The sequence below is a fragment of the Neovison vison genome, chromosome 1 (genome assembly GCF_020171115.1).
Source record: "Neovison vison isolate M4711 chromosome 1, ASM_NN_V1, whole genome shotgun sequence".
Classification (NCBI taxonomy): domain Eukaryota; kingdom Metazoa; phylum Chordata; class Mammalia; order Carnivora; family Mustelidae; genus Neogale; species Neogale vison.
In genome coordinates, this window is record NC_058091.1 from 265,389,532 (window position 1) to 265,409,410 (window position 19,879).

At 34.9% G+C, this 19,879-nt stretch overlaps 1 protein-coding gene across 2 annotated transcripts in view; it reads left to right on the forward strand.

Moving 5' to 3' along the window:
* Nucleotides 1-19,879, forward strand: part of GABRB2 (gamma-aminobutyric acid type A receptor subunit beta2) — a 242,750-nt gene that overhangs the window by 108,859 nt on the left and 114,012 nt on the right. For both annotated transcript variants that reach the window (XM_044230141.1, XM_044230147.1), the window contains exon 5: nt 10,365-10,447. In XM_044230141.1, the coding sequence (XP_044086076.1) occupies nt 10,365-10,447 (83 nt within the window). The remainder of the gene's footprint in view (nt 1-10,364; nt 10,448-19,879) is intronic.

Below are 19,879 nucleotides of genomic sequence, written 5' to 3' on the forward strand. Positions count from 1 at the left end.
TAAATGATTTATAGCTTTGATGACAAAATAACATCAAAAACATGAATCACTAAGTAAAATAAAAACACTCCCTATACAAAATACTGCAAAGTATATAGAGAAACAATTTATAGCTAAAGAAATTGAAACTTCTGTTAAATACAGAAAAACTTTCTGGTAATCATAGCTTTTCAAAGATGGAATAGGGTCTTTTCAGAAAGAGTGAATTCAAGTCACTGGAGAGGTTCAAGTTAGGACTTCATCAAAATCAAAAGCTTCTGCACAGCAAAGGAAACAGTCAAAAAAAACAAAGAGGCAACCCACGGAATGGGAGAAGATATTTGCAAATGACAGTACAGACAAAAGGTTGATATCCAGGATCTATAATGAACTCCTCAAACTCAACCCACACGAAACAGACAAACACATCAAAAAATGGGCAGAAGATATGAACAGACACTTCCCAATCAAGAAATACAAATGGCTATCAGACACATGAAAAAATGCTCATCATCATTAGCCCTCAGGGAGATTCAAATTAAAACCACATTGAGATATCACCTTACACCAGTTAGAATGGCCAAAATTAACAAAACAGGAAACAACATGTGTTGGAGAGGATGTGGAGAAAGGGGAACCCTCTTACACTGTTGGTGGGAATGCAAGTTGGTGCAGCCTCTTTGGAGAACAGTGTGGAGATTCCTCAAGAAATTAAAAATAGAGCTTCCCTACAACCCTGCAATTGCACTCCTGGGTATTTACCCCAAAGATACAGATGTCGTGAAAAGAAGGGCCATCTGTACCCCAATGTTTATAGCAGCAATGGCCACAGTCGCCAAACTATGGAAAGAACCAAGATGCCCTTCAATGGATGAATGGATAAGGAAGATGTGGTCCATATACACTATGGAGTATTATGCCTCCATCAGAAAGGACGAATATCCAACTTTTGTAGCAACATGGACGGGACTGGAAGAGATTATGCTGAGTGAAATCAGTCAAGCAGAGAGAGTCAATTATCATATGGTTTCACTCATTTGTGGAGCATAACCAATAGCATGGAGGACAAGGGGCGTTAGAGAGTAGTAGGGAATTTGGGTAAATTGGAAGGGGAGGTGAACCATGAGAGACTATGGACTCTGAAAAACAATCTGAGGGGTTTGAAGTGGCGGGGGGGTAGGAGGTTGGGGTACCAGGTGGTGGGTATTATAGAGGGCACAGCTTGCATGGAGCACTGGGTGTGGTAAAAAAAAAATGAATAATGTTTTTTCTGAAAATAAATAAATTAAAAAAAAAAAGAACAATAATTATAGCGATCTAATGAAAGGAATTCACTCATCAGAAAGCTATTTGTATATCTATACATCATTTAATCATCCTTTCTACCTTAAGAATTTATAATCAAATGATGACATTTCTGCCAACATTTTAATGGCATAGGAAATTTATTGAAGCAGCTATATTTGACACAATTAACATGCTGACCAACATTTCCAACCCATGGAATCTAAGTATCCTGAACATTATCAAACATTCACAATACAGAACAAATGTTGCTGCAAATAGAGTAAATGAGTAATACTGAATAGTCTTGGTCAAGACTAAAGCAGACAGGAAAAATTACGTTAACATTTTTCAGAGTAAAGCAACCATTAATTCATCAGAAAAATGGTGAAACAACAGAAAATATAAGACAACAAAACCCAACTACATTTCCGCTATTTATTTTAGTATACGTTTAGCCATTTAATTGTGCGCCAGTATACCTCCTTAAGTAAATATGAGATTGCACTTAACTGTTTTCTAATGTTTTTTTTTGCCTCTGAAAAAAATCAAGAGCACTTTTCTATGTCCACATTCTTCTCAAAGTGCTTTTTATTGCATTATATTACTAAATCAAAATGCATTTAATTATCCTTATGTTATTATTTATAGGTATAAAATGTTTCTATTTTTTTCCAGTTTAAAGTCATACTTAACATCTTTGTATATAGTTTTACATGATTTCATTTTTGATTAATTTCTTAAAGTGGAATTTCAAGAAAAAAGGCTGCTTATTTTGGGGGTTTTGATTAGTGTTGTCAAATTACCACTCAGAAAGTTTGTACTGATTTACATTGAGTTCTACCACCAGCATAAGATTCCCTGCAGAATCTATAAACCTGAATATTATAATTCCTTTACATTTTTGCTGATTAGATAAGCAATAATAATCATGGCTTAATCTGTATTTCTACAAATTTGTGGTTTCTAATGGTGTTAAGCATTGTTTCCATACATCTGGTGCCTATTTTATGTAAAAGACTTAACTCTTAAATAGAAAAACTGTCATTTAGTTGGAAATCTTTACCATTGGAGATCAGTGTGGCAGAACAGCCAGAGACTACAGTACTTCTGGATTTTATTGGAATTGGAAGTACAAGGTGAGTTGCCAGTATGTGACAGGAGTAGATTTTTGTAATTCGTTTTTCATGTTTGAAACATAACAGCAGTTATGTTACTGTTATTGCAGTAAAGCCTGTTTTACTTTACTGGTTAAGGTTATCACAGTTGCAACTATGTACTGCAGGGAAAATATGTTGTGATGGCATGTTAAAAGCTGGATCTACTACAAAAAAGTGTTTCTCTGAGCTTTTCATATGGTATGTCTTTTCCTCAGATCTTGGATACCAGTTGCTTAAGGAAGGAGTGTGTGTGTGTTTGCGTGTGTGTGTGTGTGTGTGTGTGTTGCAGTGGTGGGGAGGGAGAAGGTTTAAAGGCCCTGTCAGGCTCATATAGGTACTCTGATGGCAATATTCCCTCCAGAACTTCCATGCCATTAGGTCTGAATCCTGTGCTGACACTTTTTGTGTCCAGTCCTGCCTCTTCTCCCTTTCTTTCATAGGTGATGATGCTTGATAAGTCTCCTTTATGGTCTACTAGAAAACCCAACTTCAGATAGACCCTGAGTCTCCTAAGGAGACAGAAAGTAATGAACAAACAAATGCATACACAGGATAATTTCAGATAATGACAAGTATAATGAAATAAAGAAGTAAAATGAAATATGACAGTGGCCAATGGATTGGGGAGTTAGGGCTACTTTAGCTAAGGTGGAGGGAGAATGCTTCCTAGGTGTGATGAACTGAGACTGTAGTCATAGAAGGGGGGAAGTTCATTTAAGGTAGAGGGAAGCTTCATTCCCTCATCCCTAAAATCCCTAGACAAAGGACCCAGGAATGAAATGCTTCTAATTTTTTTGACAGTCTAACTCAAAAAACCTCAGATTTTAAGTACATTTCTACAATATAGTTTGTCAGCCAAGGGCCCAACAGGAAACAGAGAACACTCTGAAAATGGGATAATTTGAAGACAATGTATTAAAAGGGAAGTTTACAAAAAGAACAGCGCTCTCCCGTCCCCAACATAAGATCATCAGATTTCCCATCCATTCCCTGGCATGCCAGATGTAAAGAGGGAGAATAAGGCAGGGGCAGGGGAACCTGGACACAAGTTCCACAGGAATGGAGCCGAGGAGTGAGTTCCCCTGCTCTCCTTCCTCCTCTAAACTCCTGGTCTACTCCCCAGTGGCCAAATCCAACCTGAAGCCAGAGAATCAGGGAGACAGTTTATGAAATCCAAACATTCTATTCTGTAAGGCCACAAAATATGGTGATGAAGGGTGGAGGGTGGAGCTGGAGAGGCAAAGGAAGACATCCAGCATGTGTAGTTTATATTATAAAATAGTACTGGAAGGGTTTGGAAGAAATGGCAATAGACCCAAGTGAGGTTGTAACCCCAGCCTGACATTGGCTAGCTATAAATCAGCATCTGTGAACTACTTGCTTTCTTGAAACAAATAAACAAATAAAAGACTAGAATAAAACTGATTAATTTATTCTGAAATGGTATGATACTAGATGTGTTAAAAATCAAAATTAAACATTTTAAATGTATTTTGATGAATGCAACAAAAAGTTTCTGGCATACATGGATATTGTTTTAAATTTCAGAAACAAAACAAAATCACTGTTGAGATCATCTGAGTCCCAACTCTATGTCTTTCTAGTTGGTAAGTGGCTCTAGTTCAGTTAAATCCCTTACACTGATCTGAAATCAAATTTTAGTGGTAAGGTTATGAGTCAAAAAATAGAAGGATCACTTTTTCTTAGGGACTCAGACTTCCTTTAAGACATTATTTAGAAAGAAGGGAACATATTCTCATTGCTGAAATAATCCACAGTTTGCAGATGAGACCATCGAGAATGTAATGTGGGAAATCTTGGTAAACAAGCAACTGACTGCAGAAGAATAAAGGCTTAGACTGTATGTCCATATTGATTAATATTTTTGATTGAGTGGGATTTATATACTTGCAAAGTGAGATTCTGTTCAATACTGCTGTTTGGATTCTACAGGCATGTTATTTTAAGGAAATGTCTTTGATAATAGCCCCAGGATTTGTAGCAGAAACCTGTGTAAAATGGTCACAGTATCTTTACAGAGGATAAGATTCCAGAAAAGCAAAGAGTCACAGAAGGCCAAACAGCTGCAGAACAGTACAAATAGCTCTAATCTCAAATGCACGATTTATCAAATGGGAACATGATTGCTAGCAATCTTACTTTTTTTGGTGATTACAAAGTTGAGTGTACTAGCGCATGTGACTCTATATGAGGACTTGTAAAGAGCTTTTAAAAACAATTATGCATGAGTGTTGGAGATTTTAATTTAAGCAGGACTCTGTGGAGGTAAATCAAGAGCATAGGCTGGAAGAAAAATGCTGAGGGAGACCTTCAATCAGGGGAGAATATTAAGTGGGACTCCTTGGGGAGAGGCCTGTTTTTGCTTGTCTGGGGTAGGCTAATCTACATAATTGACTAAAACAGAATGAACAGCTGTGAAATACAGCATTTGAATGTGTGGGTAAAACACAATTACAAAATATACAGGGTCACAGAACATGCAATGTATTTTCATAGGATTACAGAATTTCCAAGCTCATTTGCGATTTCAGAAATCGGCCAGTTCCCCGGAGAGGCTATGACTTTATCAAGGTCAACTAGCTAGTTAGTTATAGTACAGTAGCTAAGTATGTGGGCTGTGGAGTCAAACATCCTAGATTTAAATCGAAACTCCACTACTCACTCTGTGACTGTTAGAGAAAAACACTCTACCTTTCTGTGCCTCAATTTTCTTATCTATAAAGTGAGAAAAATAGGACACTGGTATTACATGAGATGATACATGTAAGCAATACTAGACGATGTCTGGAATGCAATAAGTTATCAGTTAATATGAGGTATGTTTATTACTAGCAAGAATGCAAAGCTGAAGTTATTTAAGTCTTGTATCAATGCTTTACCTACTCTATAAAATGCAAGAGCATATCACAAGAAGAATATATGTGAGAAATTAGTTTCTCAGCTAAAGTGGTTGTGAGACCCAAAATAATATCACGTCTGCTTGGAGATACAGAAGCAAATCTTTTTAAGTACATTTTGGGGAAATGACTCAGATGAGCTCTTTAGAACTTTTCAAAATTTCAGTTTGTACTCTCGTGCTTAAATTCAGCATATTGGTCTTCCCCCACCCCCACCTGAAGTCTTTAATTAAACAACCAGAAAAAATATATATAAACATATTTTTTGATCATTGGTTGTTTTTAACATTGTAATTTTTCTCTAGTAATGATGTCTACTCATGTTATAGGATTCCCTTATCCTTTGTAATCAGACGAAGTTGGGCTTTTAAGTAAATGTACATTTCAAATAAAATAAAAGCATGCTGTGAATTGGAAAACACGTTTTGAATATAGTTGGAGATGGACAACTGTTTTCTTAAAAAAATACAAAGATATTAAAAAAAGAATTTTGTGTGCATAGAATAATTGGGTGGTTATCTAGATAAAGAAATCAAAGTAGAAGTTCACAGTCACTGTCTTATTCTCTCTGGTTGAAATCCTGACAAACTTCTCACCTGTTAAGGTACTTGTTTGACTATATATTCTAGTGCTCGTAGCTCATCTTGAAGAGTCTGTTGTGGGGCATCTGGGTGGTGTAGTTTGTTAAGTGTGTGACTCTTGGTTGGAGCTCAGGTCATGATCTTAGGATTGTGAAACTGAACCCTGCTTTGGGCTCCATGTTCAGCATGGAGTCTGCTTAAGACTCACTCTCTCTTTCCCTCTATTTCTCCTCCTCACTCTCCCTCTCCCCCTTCTTAAATCAATAAATCAATCTTAAAAAACAAAAGAGTCCGTTGAAACGGCCAAAAACATGTCACATTGATTATTATTTTGAGTTATCTCTTATTGGCTGAGATGTGAAGACATTTATTATTACTTAACAACTGTATTTGATCATATTCAATCTCAGAATTCTATGTAGTATCATTAAGTTTCAAACAATGACACCGTAAAATATTTGTTATGGCTTTGGTGCAAAATGCTGACAAAGCTATTGAATTTCCTGATTTTATAGGTGCCTTTACTGACTGTTTTAGGGCATGTTACATATATAATTTTCTTGTACTCTGTCAGTATTTTATGGTTGACAGGGCCCAATGGCTAAGGAATAAAAGATTTCTCCAAAGATCTGGCCTTTGGAATAGCCCAGTCAGAATATTGACATTTCCCAAAGGTGGCTTTCATCATGCAATAGTATTCAACCCCAAAAAGGCATATTTCCACAGGTAACTAGAGAAAATTTGTGGCATGTATATGAGGTAAATTCTGAAAGCATCATTGACTGCTTCCCGTGATTAAAGACAAAGCTATCTCTACACAATGGTCTTAAAATTTAATCAGAATACCTGCATAATGAGTTACTAGCTTCACTTCAAAGACTCCTAGTACTAGTGTTGAGTAATTGAAGGCCCATTAATGATGTTTATCAGAATTGAGAAAGGCATGTTTATGAAAACTCATTAAGTATATTTGTTGTATTGACTTATTTTTAGAGAAACTTAGCACCGCTATAAATCATAAAGTTCCAAAGAATAGATTTTGATGTTGATCATTAAGCTTTTCTAAATAAGATTCATTTATGAGTAGCTTCTTCTATAAATCTGTTCTTTTAGATTTCTTTTTACATAATTTAAATGAGGCACTTAATATAGAGAATTGTTTCAAAATTCTCAGTTTGAAAATGCTTATGACCATTGCTTTCTTTTTTTCTTCTCTTTGTTTTATTATTATTATGACTATTTTAATCTTGGGTTAGTGATACACGCTAGGGACATGCCAAAGTGCTTAAATACAAATAAGACAAAAACAGATGTAGTTCCTGATCTGACACATCATGTGGTGAAGATGCAGGTTTGTTACACACGTCTGTAGCTTGTATTAAAATCTGTTGAATGTAGTTCTATCTACATATATGGCACACTTTTTGCAGAGTTATATGTTTGGATATTATTTACATCATATTTTATAGTTCCGCTTTACTTTTAATATAGGTATATGAGTATTCGTTACCTCTTCATGTATATAAACATATACATATGCTTATTTCCACATACCAACCACTGATCAAATGAGTTATCTCTGTATCTTCTCATTAGCAGGGGGTCATAACAAAAGTTACAGGACATTTTATGAGTTACAGATCTCTTCTTGCTTTTATCATCTCACAACCAGTTAGGATGACAAGTTTTTATTTCAAGTGTTTAGGAGCATCCAAGTATGGCAGGATCTGAGTGACTCATCCCAGCTCACTCATTCTGGTCTGTATGAACAGGACTCCAAGTGGAATACTTTATCTACAGAGTTTCTGCTTTAACCCAATAGGAGACACAAATGCCTTATAAACATAGACTAGAAAAATACTTCTATGTATTTTTTTTTCTGTTTTATAAAGCATGACATTAAAAAAATTAAAACACTGGTGTAAATACAAATGTTGTTGCGACTAAAACATTTTCACCTATTTTATTTTTTAACTATGGATAGAAACTCATTTCTTCTGCAATAGCATCAGTCAACTTATTTTTCTTGTTCACAGCACTCGTGTTTACAGCATCAGTTCACAGATGTTAGTTGCCATGAATATGTATCCGCAAAAAGTGTAAACCCCAACCTATATACTGAAAGCTTAACCCCCAATTACACAGTTGAGCATCTGCTTATGGCTCTTGCTTATTTTGTTTTATCATATGTGTACCTTTAATGTCCTTTGTGTTCATTCTGTCAGATGAAGTTGATTTTCTCTAGTTTCTCAAGATCGGAATTATTTCTGCTATCTTACAAAAGTAGCATGGAAGTTTTGGTATGACTATCATACACATAATTTTACTTTCTTTAAAAATCTCTCTTCTACATAATGCAGGTTTCTGTATGTTAGTAGCAATCAGCCTGTAACTACATGTTAAAAAAAAAAATAGCAGAAAGGAAGGAAAGGAGGGCGGGGAGAGGGAGAGGGAGAGAAAGAAAGAAAGAAAAAGACCAGTGGGAAATTCAGTCAGATATTTCATAGCCAAAATAGGTTGTCATTTTTAAGCCCCTAGTAAATAATTAAATGTTATATAATCAATAGTTAAATGTGAATGTTAGTTTTTATATAATTTCTAGAATTTGTAAAATATAAGTATTTGGTAAGTCCCATTAAAAGCAGAAACAGGGGCGCCAGTATGGCTCAGTCAGTTAACTAACTGCCTTTGGCTCGGGTCATGAGCCTGTTTCTCCCTCTCCCTCTGCCTGCCACTGTGCCTACTTGCGCTCTCTCTCTCTGTGTCAAGTAAATAAATCAAATCTTAAAAAAAAAAGAAAGCAGAAACAATCAACTTGATGATAAGATAAGCTCTAGTACTATATACACAATGTTAATCAAATGGATTAAAATTTATTTACTGTTAAAAATATAAGAAGAATCCCTAAAACTTAAGGCACATTATAAGTTGGAAAAAAGAAGAGAAATTATACAATAAGATAGTCCTCCAAACAAAAGATTTATAACCAATAAAACGAACTGCTTGCTTCTTTATAATTTTTTCTTATCCAAAAGATATTATTGATTGCCTTATAATAAATAGAACAAAGCCTGTGCCCCTGAACAGCTTACATTTTCTTGAGAGAAATGGTACTTAAAAAAAAATCAAAGAAAGAAACTGAAGATTTTACTTCTTAATCCCCTTCTCCCATCCCCCGAATCCCTCCCCTTTGGCAATCATCAGTTTGTTTCTCTCTTTTTGTTGTTGTTTGTTTGTTCAATTGCTTTGTTTATTATATTCCACATAGAAGTGAAATCATATGGTATTTGTCTTTCTCTCTCTGGCTTATTTTACTTAGCATAGTGTTCGCTAGGTCCATTCATGTTGTCATGAATGACAAGATTTCTTATGGCTGAGTAATGGTTAATTCATTATGTCATATACCTGAAACTAATTTAAATTTTTAAAAGTGAAAAAAAAAAGCAAGATAATTTCAGATTGTGATACTTGTCTGAAGGCAATAAACAGGTAAGATGCAACATTAGTTAAGGCAACTACTTTGGGTGGGCTGTTTGGGAAAAACCTCTCAGAGGAGGTGATTTTTGACCTGCAGGATCAGAAGAGAAGGCTTGTGAAGATCAGGGAGACACATGTTCTAGGTAGAAAGGGAAAATGTGCAGACTGGAAGAAAAAATATAAACTAACAAAAAATTTAGGACTACATGCTTTTTGACTCATTTTAGTAGGTCTTCAATAAAAGATTACTGAAAAATTTTGATAGAGGAATATAAAGACAATAAAGGGACATATTCGTATCTCTCTGATAAAATAATAAAGGTGTTAGGTGTTCTAAATAAGTCACTCTTCCAGCCCATAGGAGGATGTTTTCTAACAGGTCATGAGAATATCAGATTACTCAGCACAGAGCAAATCAGGCAATAGATGAAAGGTTGATTGTGTGTTGTATTAAAGCAGTTGCAAAATACCATACTATGCATTAGAAATGTCAAAAATGATGAGTCAAAGCCAAGATTTAATGAAGATCAGATTTGAGGGAGAAGGAAACAACTGTGAGTGGAAGAGGAATTACCCATGTTGATATTCTTAATCACCTGTGATGCCTAGAAAATAAAGAGCCCAGGGACCATCCCTCCCTACACCAAGACATTCTGAATCATGGAAACTGCCCGTTGAACAAACACTCCCTGGTGACTTTGGTACAACAGGTAATGCACCACACTCTGGGAAAAAAACTGATTTAGTTCCGTCTTTCTTTCTTTCTTTCTTTTTTTAAAAATAAATCAGCCTGAGGCTTATAAAGGAAAATGGTTATTCAAAGCTGTTACACCATTTTTTTGCTAGAACTTTGGCTAAATCCATCCCTAGAGGCCCAGTTCTGCCGTATTTGATATTAGATTTAATTTTTCCAACTCCAGCCATGGACGAGTTAACAGTATATATTGTTACTATTTCTCTTCTAGAATTACAACCACAGCTGCTTGCATGATGGACTTAAGGCGGTACCCACTGGATGAACAAAACTGCACCTTGGAAATTGAAAGCTGTAAGTTTTTCTAAGAATGCAGCTAGACTGAACACTGCTTTAAGGTTATTCTTGTTCATGTCCAGACCACAGGTCCTACAAAGGTCTTGTTACCATAGTAAATCTGGTGGATGGAGATACAGTATCTTTCCTCAGTGATGTGCCAACCTCTTAGTCTCATCTCTAAATCCCAGGGAGAGTATATAAGGGAAGACATAATTTAGCAATAAAAGGAAGACCCTAAGACCTCAGAAGGAGACCAAGTGCTATTCCAGGCATTTAAAGTATGGAATTAGTGCACGGGGCCACAGTAGGGTTGAGAAAATAAGTGGTGATGGTAGGCTAAGATAGGAAGTCCCAATTGTTTTTGCCTCTCATAAACGTTATCTCTTTGCAATTGCAAAATCAGTGTGGTCTCTGGACCAGTCAAAACATTCCAGAGTGTGGATTGGTGGAATGGTTTTTATTCTGAGGGACTATTTTCAGTGTCTAAAATTTATTTTATATTCTTGCCGAAGGCCATATGATGAACAAGATTGGTGTATATGTGCATGTTTATTTTCTTTCCTGTGCTGGCCTGTTTAGCAGTGTTGTTGCTTTTCTGGGCCACAGTTTCAGTGTGCTTCTTTTTTTTTTATTTTAATTTAATTTAATTTAATTTTTTTCAGTGTTCCAGAATTCATTGTTTATGCACCACACCCAGTGCTCCGGTGGATACATGCCCTCCATAATACCGACCACCAGGGTCACCCCCCCCACCACTCCCTAAAACCCTCAGTTTCACCTACCCTATTGGGTGAGGAAAAACATTGATTTATTTCATAACCTGTCTCCTTTTTGGAGGTCACACTCAGAGGTCATTTGAGATAGAATGGGATTTTGAATCTCTTTTTGTTGGTTCTTTGCAATGTTTTCATACCTTATCCCATGAAACAATTGGAAGCTGATGATTTTATATCCAGCATTCTAGATAATGAGTAACTTGACTGCTGTGCAGATAGGATATCTCAGCTGTTATAAGGAACTCTAGGATTGACAAGGAGTCCAACTCTAAGTCATTGCTCTGAGAGGAAATACAAGCATTTATGGCACATTGCTGGTATTTTGTCCATTAAAAAAAAAAAAAAACTTGAAGAGATAATTAAATTTACATGCATTTTTAAGAACTTGATTTCATATTTGTTACTAAATCATCATTATTTTCACATTTGATCTTTGCAATAAGGAACTATTGAATGAAATTGGCCTATAGGATTTTGATGATTATTTTTATGTAAGTATTTTTGGGATAACTTTGCATTTTCATAACTTATGATACAATTTAAGAGTAGAATGTTCTTCAAAGTCCAAATTCTTTGGTTGTTTCAAATTGTTGGTGTAAGGATGTGCTTTTTTTTTTTTTAAGTAGATTTCCATGTACTAATATTAAATTTTTATGGTAAGATAATTTTTCATGATGGAATTTGAATGGAATTTTAAATAATCATAATTTTGCACATAGTTAAAGCACTTGCACTGTTGTTATTTCATTTGAGCTGTTTGCAACCCCCTCAGGTAAGTAAAAGAGAACTTTTTATTTTAAAGAACTGATGCCTAAGGGCATAGGCAACACCCAGGTATTTTAAAGTAATTAAATTATAATTCTGATATGAATCTTTTAAAATTAACATGATAATTCCTCAGACTTTTAGAAACTTTAGATTTTAATAAAGGGGCTTTTATATTTCTTATTTCAATTCACAGTTATCCTTCTAACAACATTTTTTCCCCAGCTTTACTGAAATATAATTGATATATATAACATTGTGTAAGTTTAAGATGTATAATGCCATAATTTATATTTGGTGAAATGATTGCCACTGGGTTACTTAACACATACATTATCTCACACAATTACCCTGTGTGTGTTTGTGTGTATGTGTTGAGAAATATCTACTCTCTCAGCAACTTCCAAGTATGAAATACGTAGTTGTTAAGTATGATCACTATTCTGTAGATACCCAAACCTTATTCATCTTTTAACTGAACACTTGTAACCTTTTAACCACCTTCAGCCATCTCCCCCAGCATCCACCAAGTTACCCGCTGTTTCTATGACCTAGTATTTATTTTTAGATTCCATATATAAATAAGATCATATACTATTGGTCTTTCTCTAACTTATTTCACTTAGTATAATTACCTTAAGTTTTGAGGTGCCTGGGTGGCTCAGTCAGTTGAGCCACCGACTCTTGGTTTAGGCTCAGATCATGATCCCAGGGTTCTGGGATGGAGCCCTCCATCGGGCTTCATGCTGAGCACAGAGTCTGCTTGAGATTCTCTCTCTTCCTCTCCTTCTGCCCTTCCCCCCACAAATAAATAAATAAATCTTTAAAAATACCCACTTAAGTTTTATCTAGTTGTCACAAATGACAAGATTTCCTTTATGACTGAATATTCCATTGTATGCATATATCACATTTTTAAAAACCTATTCATCAGTAGACACTTAGGTCATCTCTATGTCTTGGCTATTATAAATAATTCTGCAATGAACATGGAAGAGAAGATATTGCTTCGATATAGAGATTTCATTTCCTTCATCTGCTTACCAAGAAGAAGGATTGCTGGTTGATAGATAGTTCTACTTTTAATTTTTTGAGAAAATTCCATCCTGTTTTCCATGGGGTCTGTACCAATTTACATCCTCACCATCCGAGCACGAGCTTCCCTTGTGCTCTCTTACTCTCCTCTTCACCTCTCGCTAACACTTGTTCTCTTGTCTTTTTGATAATAGACGTTCTAAAAAGTGTGAAGTAATACCTCATAATGGTTTTGATTTCTATTTTCCTGATACAAATTCTTTTGCAAGTATATATCCAGTTTCCCCAACACCATTTGCTGAAGAAACTATTTTTTTTTTCCCATTGAGTATTTTTGGCTTCCTTGTCAAGGATGAACTGACCATAGCTCATCATGACCAAACTCTCATGAGCTGAGAGTTTATTTCTGTTCCATTGGTCTATGTGACTGTTTTTATGCCAATACTGTACCGTTTTAATCATTATAGCTTTGCAGTATAGTTTGAAATCAGGAAGTGTGATGCCTCCAGCTTTATTATTCTTGTTTAAGATTGCTTTAACTATGCTAAGTCTTTTGTGTTCCCGTACAAATATTAGGATTATTTGTGGCTTTATTCCTGTAAAAATACATTGGAATTTAGATAGAGAATGCATTAAATCTATGGGTGGCTTTGGGTAATATACACATGTAAATAATATTAATTCTTCTGATATGTGAACATAAGCTATTTCTATTTATTTATGTCTTCAGTTTCTCTCATCAATGTCTTACATTTTTCATTGTACAGATCTCTTACCTTCTCATTTAAATTTACTCATAACTATTTTATTGTTTTTTATGCTATTATAAATGGGATTGTTTCCTTTATTTTGTTTTTAGAGTTCATGGTTTGTATATAGAAATGCAACTGATTTTTGTATGTTTATTTTGTATCCTGCAACTTTACTGAATTTGTTTATTAGTTCTAACGGATTTTTAACTGTCTTTCAGGGTTTTCCATACATAAGATCATGTTATCTGCAAACAGAAAAAAATTTACTTCTTTCTTACCAATTTGGATATCTTTTATTTCTTTTTCTTGCCTGATTTTTCTGTCTAGGACTTTCGGTACTATGCTGAACAGGAGCCCTGAGAGTGGGTACCCTTGTCTTGTTCCTGATCTTAGAGGAAATACTTTTAATCATTAACCATTGAGTATGATGTTAGCTGTGGATTTGTCATATATAGCCTTTATTATGTTGAAGTTCAGTCCTTATATACCAAATTTGTCTAGAGTTCCTATCATGAAAGGGTGTTAGATTTTCTCAAATGCTTTTTCTACATCTATTGAGATGATTTTTACCTTTCATTTTATTAATTTGATGTGCCACATTTATTGATCTATATATAGTGAACCATCCCTACATCCCAGGGACAAATCCCACTTGCTCATGATATATAATTTTTTTTAATGTGATATTGAATTTGTTTTGCTAGTATTTTGTTGAGAATTCTGTATCTATATGTAACAGGGATATTAGTCTATAATTTTCTTGGAGTATTCTTATCTGACTTTGGTGTCTGGGTAGTCCAGACCTTGTAAAATGAGATTGAGAACATTTCTTTCTCTTCAACTTTTTAAAAAAGTCTGAGAAGGACTGATATTAATTTTTATTTAAATTTTTGGGAATAAATAAATATTTGGTAAAATTCATCAGTGAAAACACCTGGTTCTGGGTTTTTTCTTTGTTGAGAAGTTTTTAAGAACTGATTCAATCTCCTTTCTTGTTATTGGTCTGTTCATAGTTTCTAGTTCTTCATCAATCAGTCCTCTTACATTGTATGTTTCTAGGAGTTTATTACTTTCTCCTAGGTTGCCCAATTTATTGGCATATGATTCTTCATCATAGTCACTTTGATCCTTTGTATTTCTGTGGTATCAGTTGCAATGTCTCCTCTTTCATCTATAATTTTATTTATTTGAGTTTACTCTTTTTTTGGTTAGTCTAGCTAAAGATTTATCAATCTTGTTTACCTTTTTAGAGAATGAACTCTGAATTTTGTTTTTTTTATACTCTTTTTTTCATTGCTTTTGTTTCTATTTCATTTAATTCAGCTCTAATCTCTATTATTTCATTCTTTCTGCTACCTTTGGGCTTAGTTTGTTCTTTTCTTAGTTTCTTGAGATATAATGGTTGTTTATCTGAAATCGTTCTTTTATCTTGATACATGTTTGTATCTATAAACTTTCCTCTCAGAACAGCTTTTACTTCATCCCATAAGTTTTGATATATTGTTTCTGCTTCATTTGTCTTAATATTTTTTGATTCCCTTTTTATTTCTTTTAAAAACCATTGATGGTTCAGGATTTTTTTTAATTTCCATGCATTTGTGCATTTTCCAGCTTTCTTACTGTTATTGATTTCTAGTTTCATACCTTTGTGATCAGGAAAGACCCTTGATATAATTTCTGTCTTCTTGAATTTTTTGAGGCTTATTTTGTGACCTAACATATGATCTATCCTAGAAAATATTCTGTGCGTGGTTAAGGGAATATGTATCCTGTTGCTGTTGGATAGAATGTTCTGTTTGTCTTTTTGGTTCATTTGGTCTGTAATGTTGTTCAAATCTACTGTTTCTTTATTGATGTCTGTTTGGATAATCTATTATTGATGCCTGTCTGGACAATCTATTGTTGTGAGTGGGTTATTAAAGTCCCCAACTATTATTGTATTCCATTTATCTCTTGTAGTTAATAGTTTCTTTATATATTAAGGTGCTCCAATGTTGTATAAATGTTTACAATTGTTATATCTTTGTGATTAATTTATATAATTATTATATGATGACCTTTATCATTATATAATGACCCTGTTTGTCTTTTATGAGCATTTTTAGCTAAAAGTTCATAGGCAGATATTAATATTCCAGTCTTTACATCTAAGGCAACAGACTCAAAGAGGTAAAGTGATTTGCTCAAGATCGTACAGGCACTGAGGAATAATGGCTCTGTGCTGATGTGGTAATTGATAGCTGGCTTAACATTTAAAGCCACTGATTTTGTAGGGACAAGATTAATAGGAAGATCCCTACTGTAGAAATCAAGAAAATATCCTATACTTACAAAAAATTGAAACTTATTCATATTTAGCCAGACAGCAAATCATGGCTATATGAATGAATATGAATGAATGGTAAGGAAATATGGTGTCATATTAAAAATATATGATATGCAGGTCTTGCTATTTTAAGTAGGTAGTTAAGTAATTAAGGCTCTTGAAATGAATTTAGGATCCTGTCCCTTAAACAAGTAACTCTGAAGTTTATGTCTGACATTAGACCTTATTTAACTATTTCTTTCTGTTAAGGAAAATCTAGGCATTCATGTATTTTCCTTCACCCTCTCCCCTCCCTCTTTGCCTCTACCTTTCTCCTTACCTTTCTTCTTCTCTTCCTCATTCCCCTCCTTACTGCCCTTCCTCCCTACCTCTCTCAAGTGCAAATGGCCATAGTAGTGGCTTTACTAAATCATTATTACCTTGTCTCTATGTCAGCAATTAGTATATTGGTTTAATATCAGAGAAAATAATATAATTTGATTCTGAGTGAGGGAGTATTGGGATTGAGCTTACTGCAAAGCTATTTAGTATGTTCCATCCAGGGGTACCTGGGTGGCTCAGTCATTAAATGTCTGCCTTTGGCTCAAGTCCTGGGATGAGCCCTACATTGGGCTTCTTGCATCTGCCTCCCCACATCAGGCTCCCTGTAGAGCGGGAAGCCCTCTCACTCCCCCTGCTTGTGTTCCCTCTCTCATTTTGTCTCTCTGTCAAATAAATAAATAATATATTTAAAAAAACATGTTCCATCCAGAAATGAAAAATAGTGCAAAAGGGGCAAGGAGAGTATTATGTATCTTTGAAATGGGAATTTTTAGAGAGCTAATCCCTTATATTCTGAGCCAAATTAGCTACCATATCAATATCAGCTACATGATCTCTCTCCCCTTCTTAGAAGGGTAAGATTGTCTTATACTCCTTAACCCCATGTCCAGGTTCCTCACCTGGGGCATGTGAAACACTTGTGTAAATGGGAGTATGGAATTCTCTCAAGTGTAAATGGGAGTATGGAATTCTCTCAACTAGATCTATTGGCAGGATGCTCACATTGCCAAAACCCCAACGGCTTCTCTTTTTTCCCCCATTTGTTGATATGATTTTATCTCAGTCTATCTCTGGGTGACTTGGATTGGACAGCCTCAGGGTCTCAGAGAATAAGGTTAATGCTCTTATTTTGAATATTGTTGGTTTTTCCATCAGTCTCAGCTTTGGTGCTATCTATAGTAAATTAGAGAATCTAGAACTTTCCCAGCAGCTCACAGGGCTATGCCAGGTGTTCACTAGGATAGCCAGTCAGGCATCTCCCTTTAGGATACGAAAAAACAAAACAAAACAAAACAAAAAAACCAAAAAAATGAAACCAATACTCCCTTTGTGGCAGTATCAGAAACCAGTTGTTGCTGGCCTCTCAGAGTCTCTGAATACCTACATTATGTCAGGGAAGTCACCCAATTTATCTGAACCTTAGTTTCCTCATAGATAAAATAGGAATAATAATATCTACCACATCAGGTTGTTTGAGGATTAAATGAGCTAATTAAGATAAAGAATATAGCATTTTCCTTGGTACATGGTAGTCATCTAATGAGCAGTAACTTTGGTAATTATTATTATTATAGCCTGATTTTATTATATTTAAAGATTCCTATACTACCACAGGTTTGACCTAACTATGAGATCTTGTAAATCCAGCCAAAGAGACACTCAAAACATTGCCCCTCTCAATTTTTGTAGATCTTATTCTAGCTCTTGCTTTTACATTATAAGTAAGTCTCATTATCTGTAGGGCTGTCTACTTACTCACAGAATGTCTCAGCCAGCTGTGCCTACAGTATAAAATGCAAATTAATTTCTTCTACTTCTGTCACAGGGAAAAGAATTAATAGCTAACTTCAAAATCAAAAGAGGGAGATTTAAAAGCTCTTTGACACTGTACTGAGATGAAATGAAAGTGCAGTCCATTTTAAAATATAATTTATTTGTGATTTTGCTAATATTTTAAACTGACCAGAGAAGAAAGTCATCACCTGCTGACCATCTAAAGTCTCTGCAATCAATGTAGTAAACACGTCTATGAATGAGTGAGAGTGTGTTGGCTCAGATCTCTCTTCTTCCTCGAGAAAGTCACCATGCTTTAGGGAAATGAGGAAATAAAAATGTGCCAGTTGTTGTCTTATTGAATTCCAATTTAGATATTATATAAAACAGCTTGCTGTTAGGTTATTGAATGAATAAATGCTCTATTTTCTTTCAACAACTTTATTGAAAATAATCCTTATTAAAGAGGTCAATGTAGATTGATACATTTAAACAAATTAAGGTATTGAATCTATATTTACTATGGCACAGGTTAATATATTTTGGATATAGTTTATGCTATGTGCTGGTCAATATTTTAGTGAATATACATATGTGATTTTTAAGAACTTGGAGAGCAGTGTTCTTCCACTCCTAAAGTGAAAATTGATTGCACCTTAGAATATGTCATTAGATTCAAAATACTCATTACAAAGGAAGTAGTGACTGGATAGGATTCTGAGTTAATGTGTATAGTGGATGAGAGGTCATTTATTGGATACAGGTAGCTTTCTGGTATTGATTCCTCAAGCTAACCAGATACGTCACTTGGCTTTTTCAAGTTATGGTTTCTCATCTCTACTATATTGCAATACCTTAAAGGTAATGTGATAATCAAGACAGAAAGCTTTGTGCTGTTTTTGTACTGGTATTTCCATAGGTAGCAGCTGTTATCTTTATACCATTATTGTTATCATTATCAATTTCACCTGGAATATTGTGCTCAATTAGAGTCACAACATTTTAAGTGGAATATTTAGCAGTCAGAATAAACAAAATATGAATGGTAGGTAAACCATGGAGTATGATGAACCAGTAGAAGAAATTTACCAGTACACTTACCTTGAGGAACAGAAACCCAGGGAGAGTAGCAGTATTTGAATGGGATAGCTGTTTTCAAAAAATTACAACATTTCCTATTAAGAGAGCAGTCTGCTCCCAGGGCAAAATGAGGCTAATGACAAAAGATGCCAAAAGGCAATTTTGGACTGAAATATTTTAAAAAAGAAAAATTCATAGCAGTTAAACCTGATAAAAATCCAGCAGGTTGTTGAATGCTGTAAGACCATTTTCTGGTAAAAAGGTAATTCTTGCATTGGGCAAGTGATGGGATTATATGATTTCTAAGGAGCTCTGTGTTGATGGTTACTTGGCACCAGCAAAAATATGTAGGATTTTAGTTAAAGGACAATTAGGGGAACTTGGTTTCTGCAGATCCCATATGCATATACATCTGGGGGCAGTGCTATTTAGGAAAAGATGAAAATCAGATGCTGGCTAAGATTTTAAGTAGATGTTATGTGTGTTTTGCTGATGGTCTGTTGTTATTTATCTAGCAATCTTTCTTTTCTCAAATTTCCTCACACACTCAATGGTAGTGTGAGGATTAAGGCTAAGACCCCCACATTTCCCTGCCTTTCTAAAAAATTTAGAACTCCCTTGAGGGTTTTGATCTCATTAAGGCTTTAGAAATCATCACAGCAGTAGAGAATGTATGTGTGCATATGTCTGTGTGGCGGGGGGGAGGGGGTAGATGTTAAAATCATGAAGCTACCAAGTATTTTAGGTGATCCTAGAATTACTCAAGTTGGAAAAAAATATTCCTGTGACATTCCAGTGGGAGTTAGTCATAATTATTTATCTAGAGAAAATCGAACAGCACTGCAAATGCTCTGTGGTGTTACTGCATGCAAATTTAATTTGCATCACTGTCCCATTT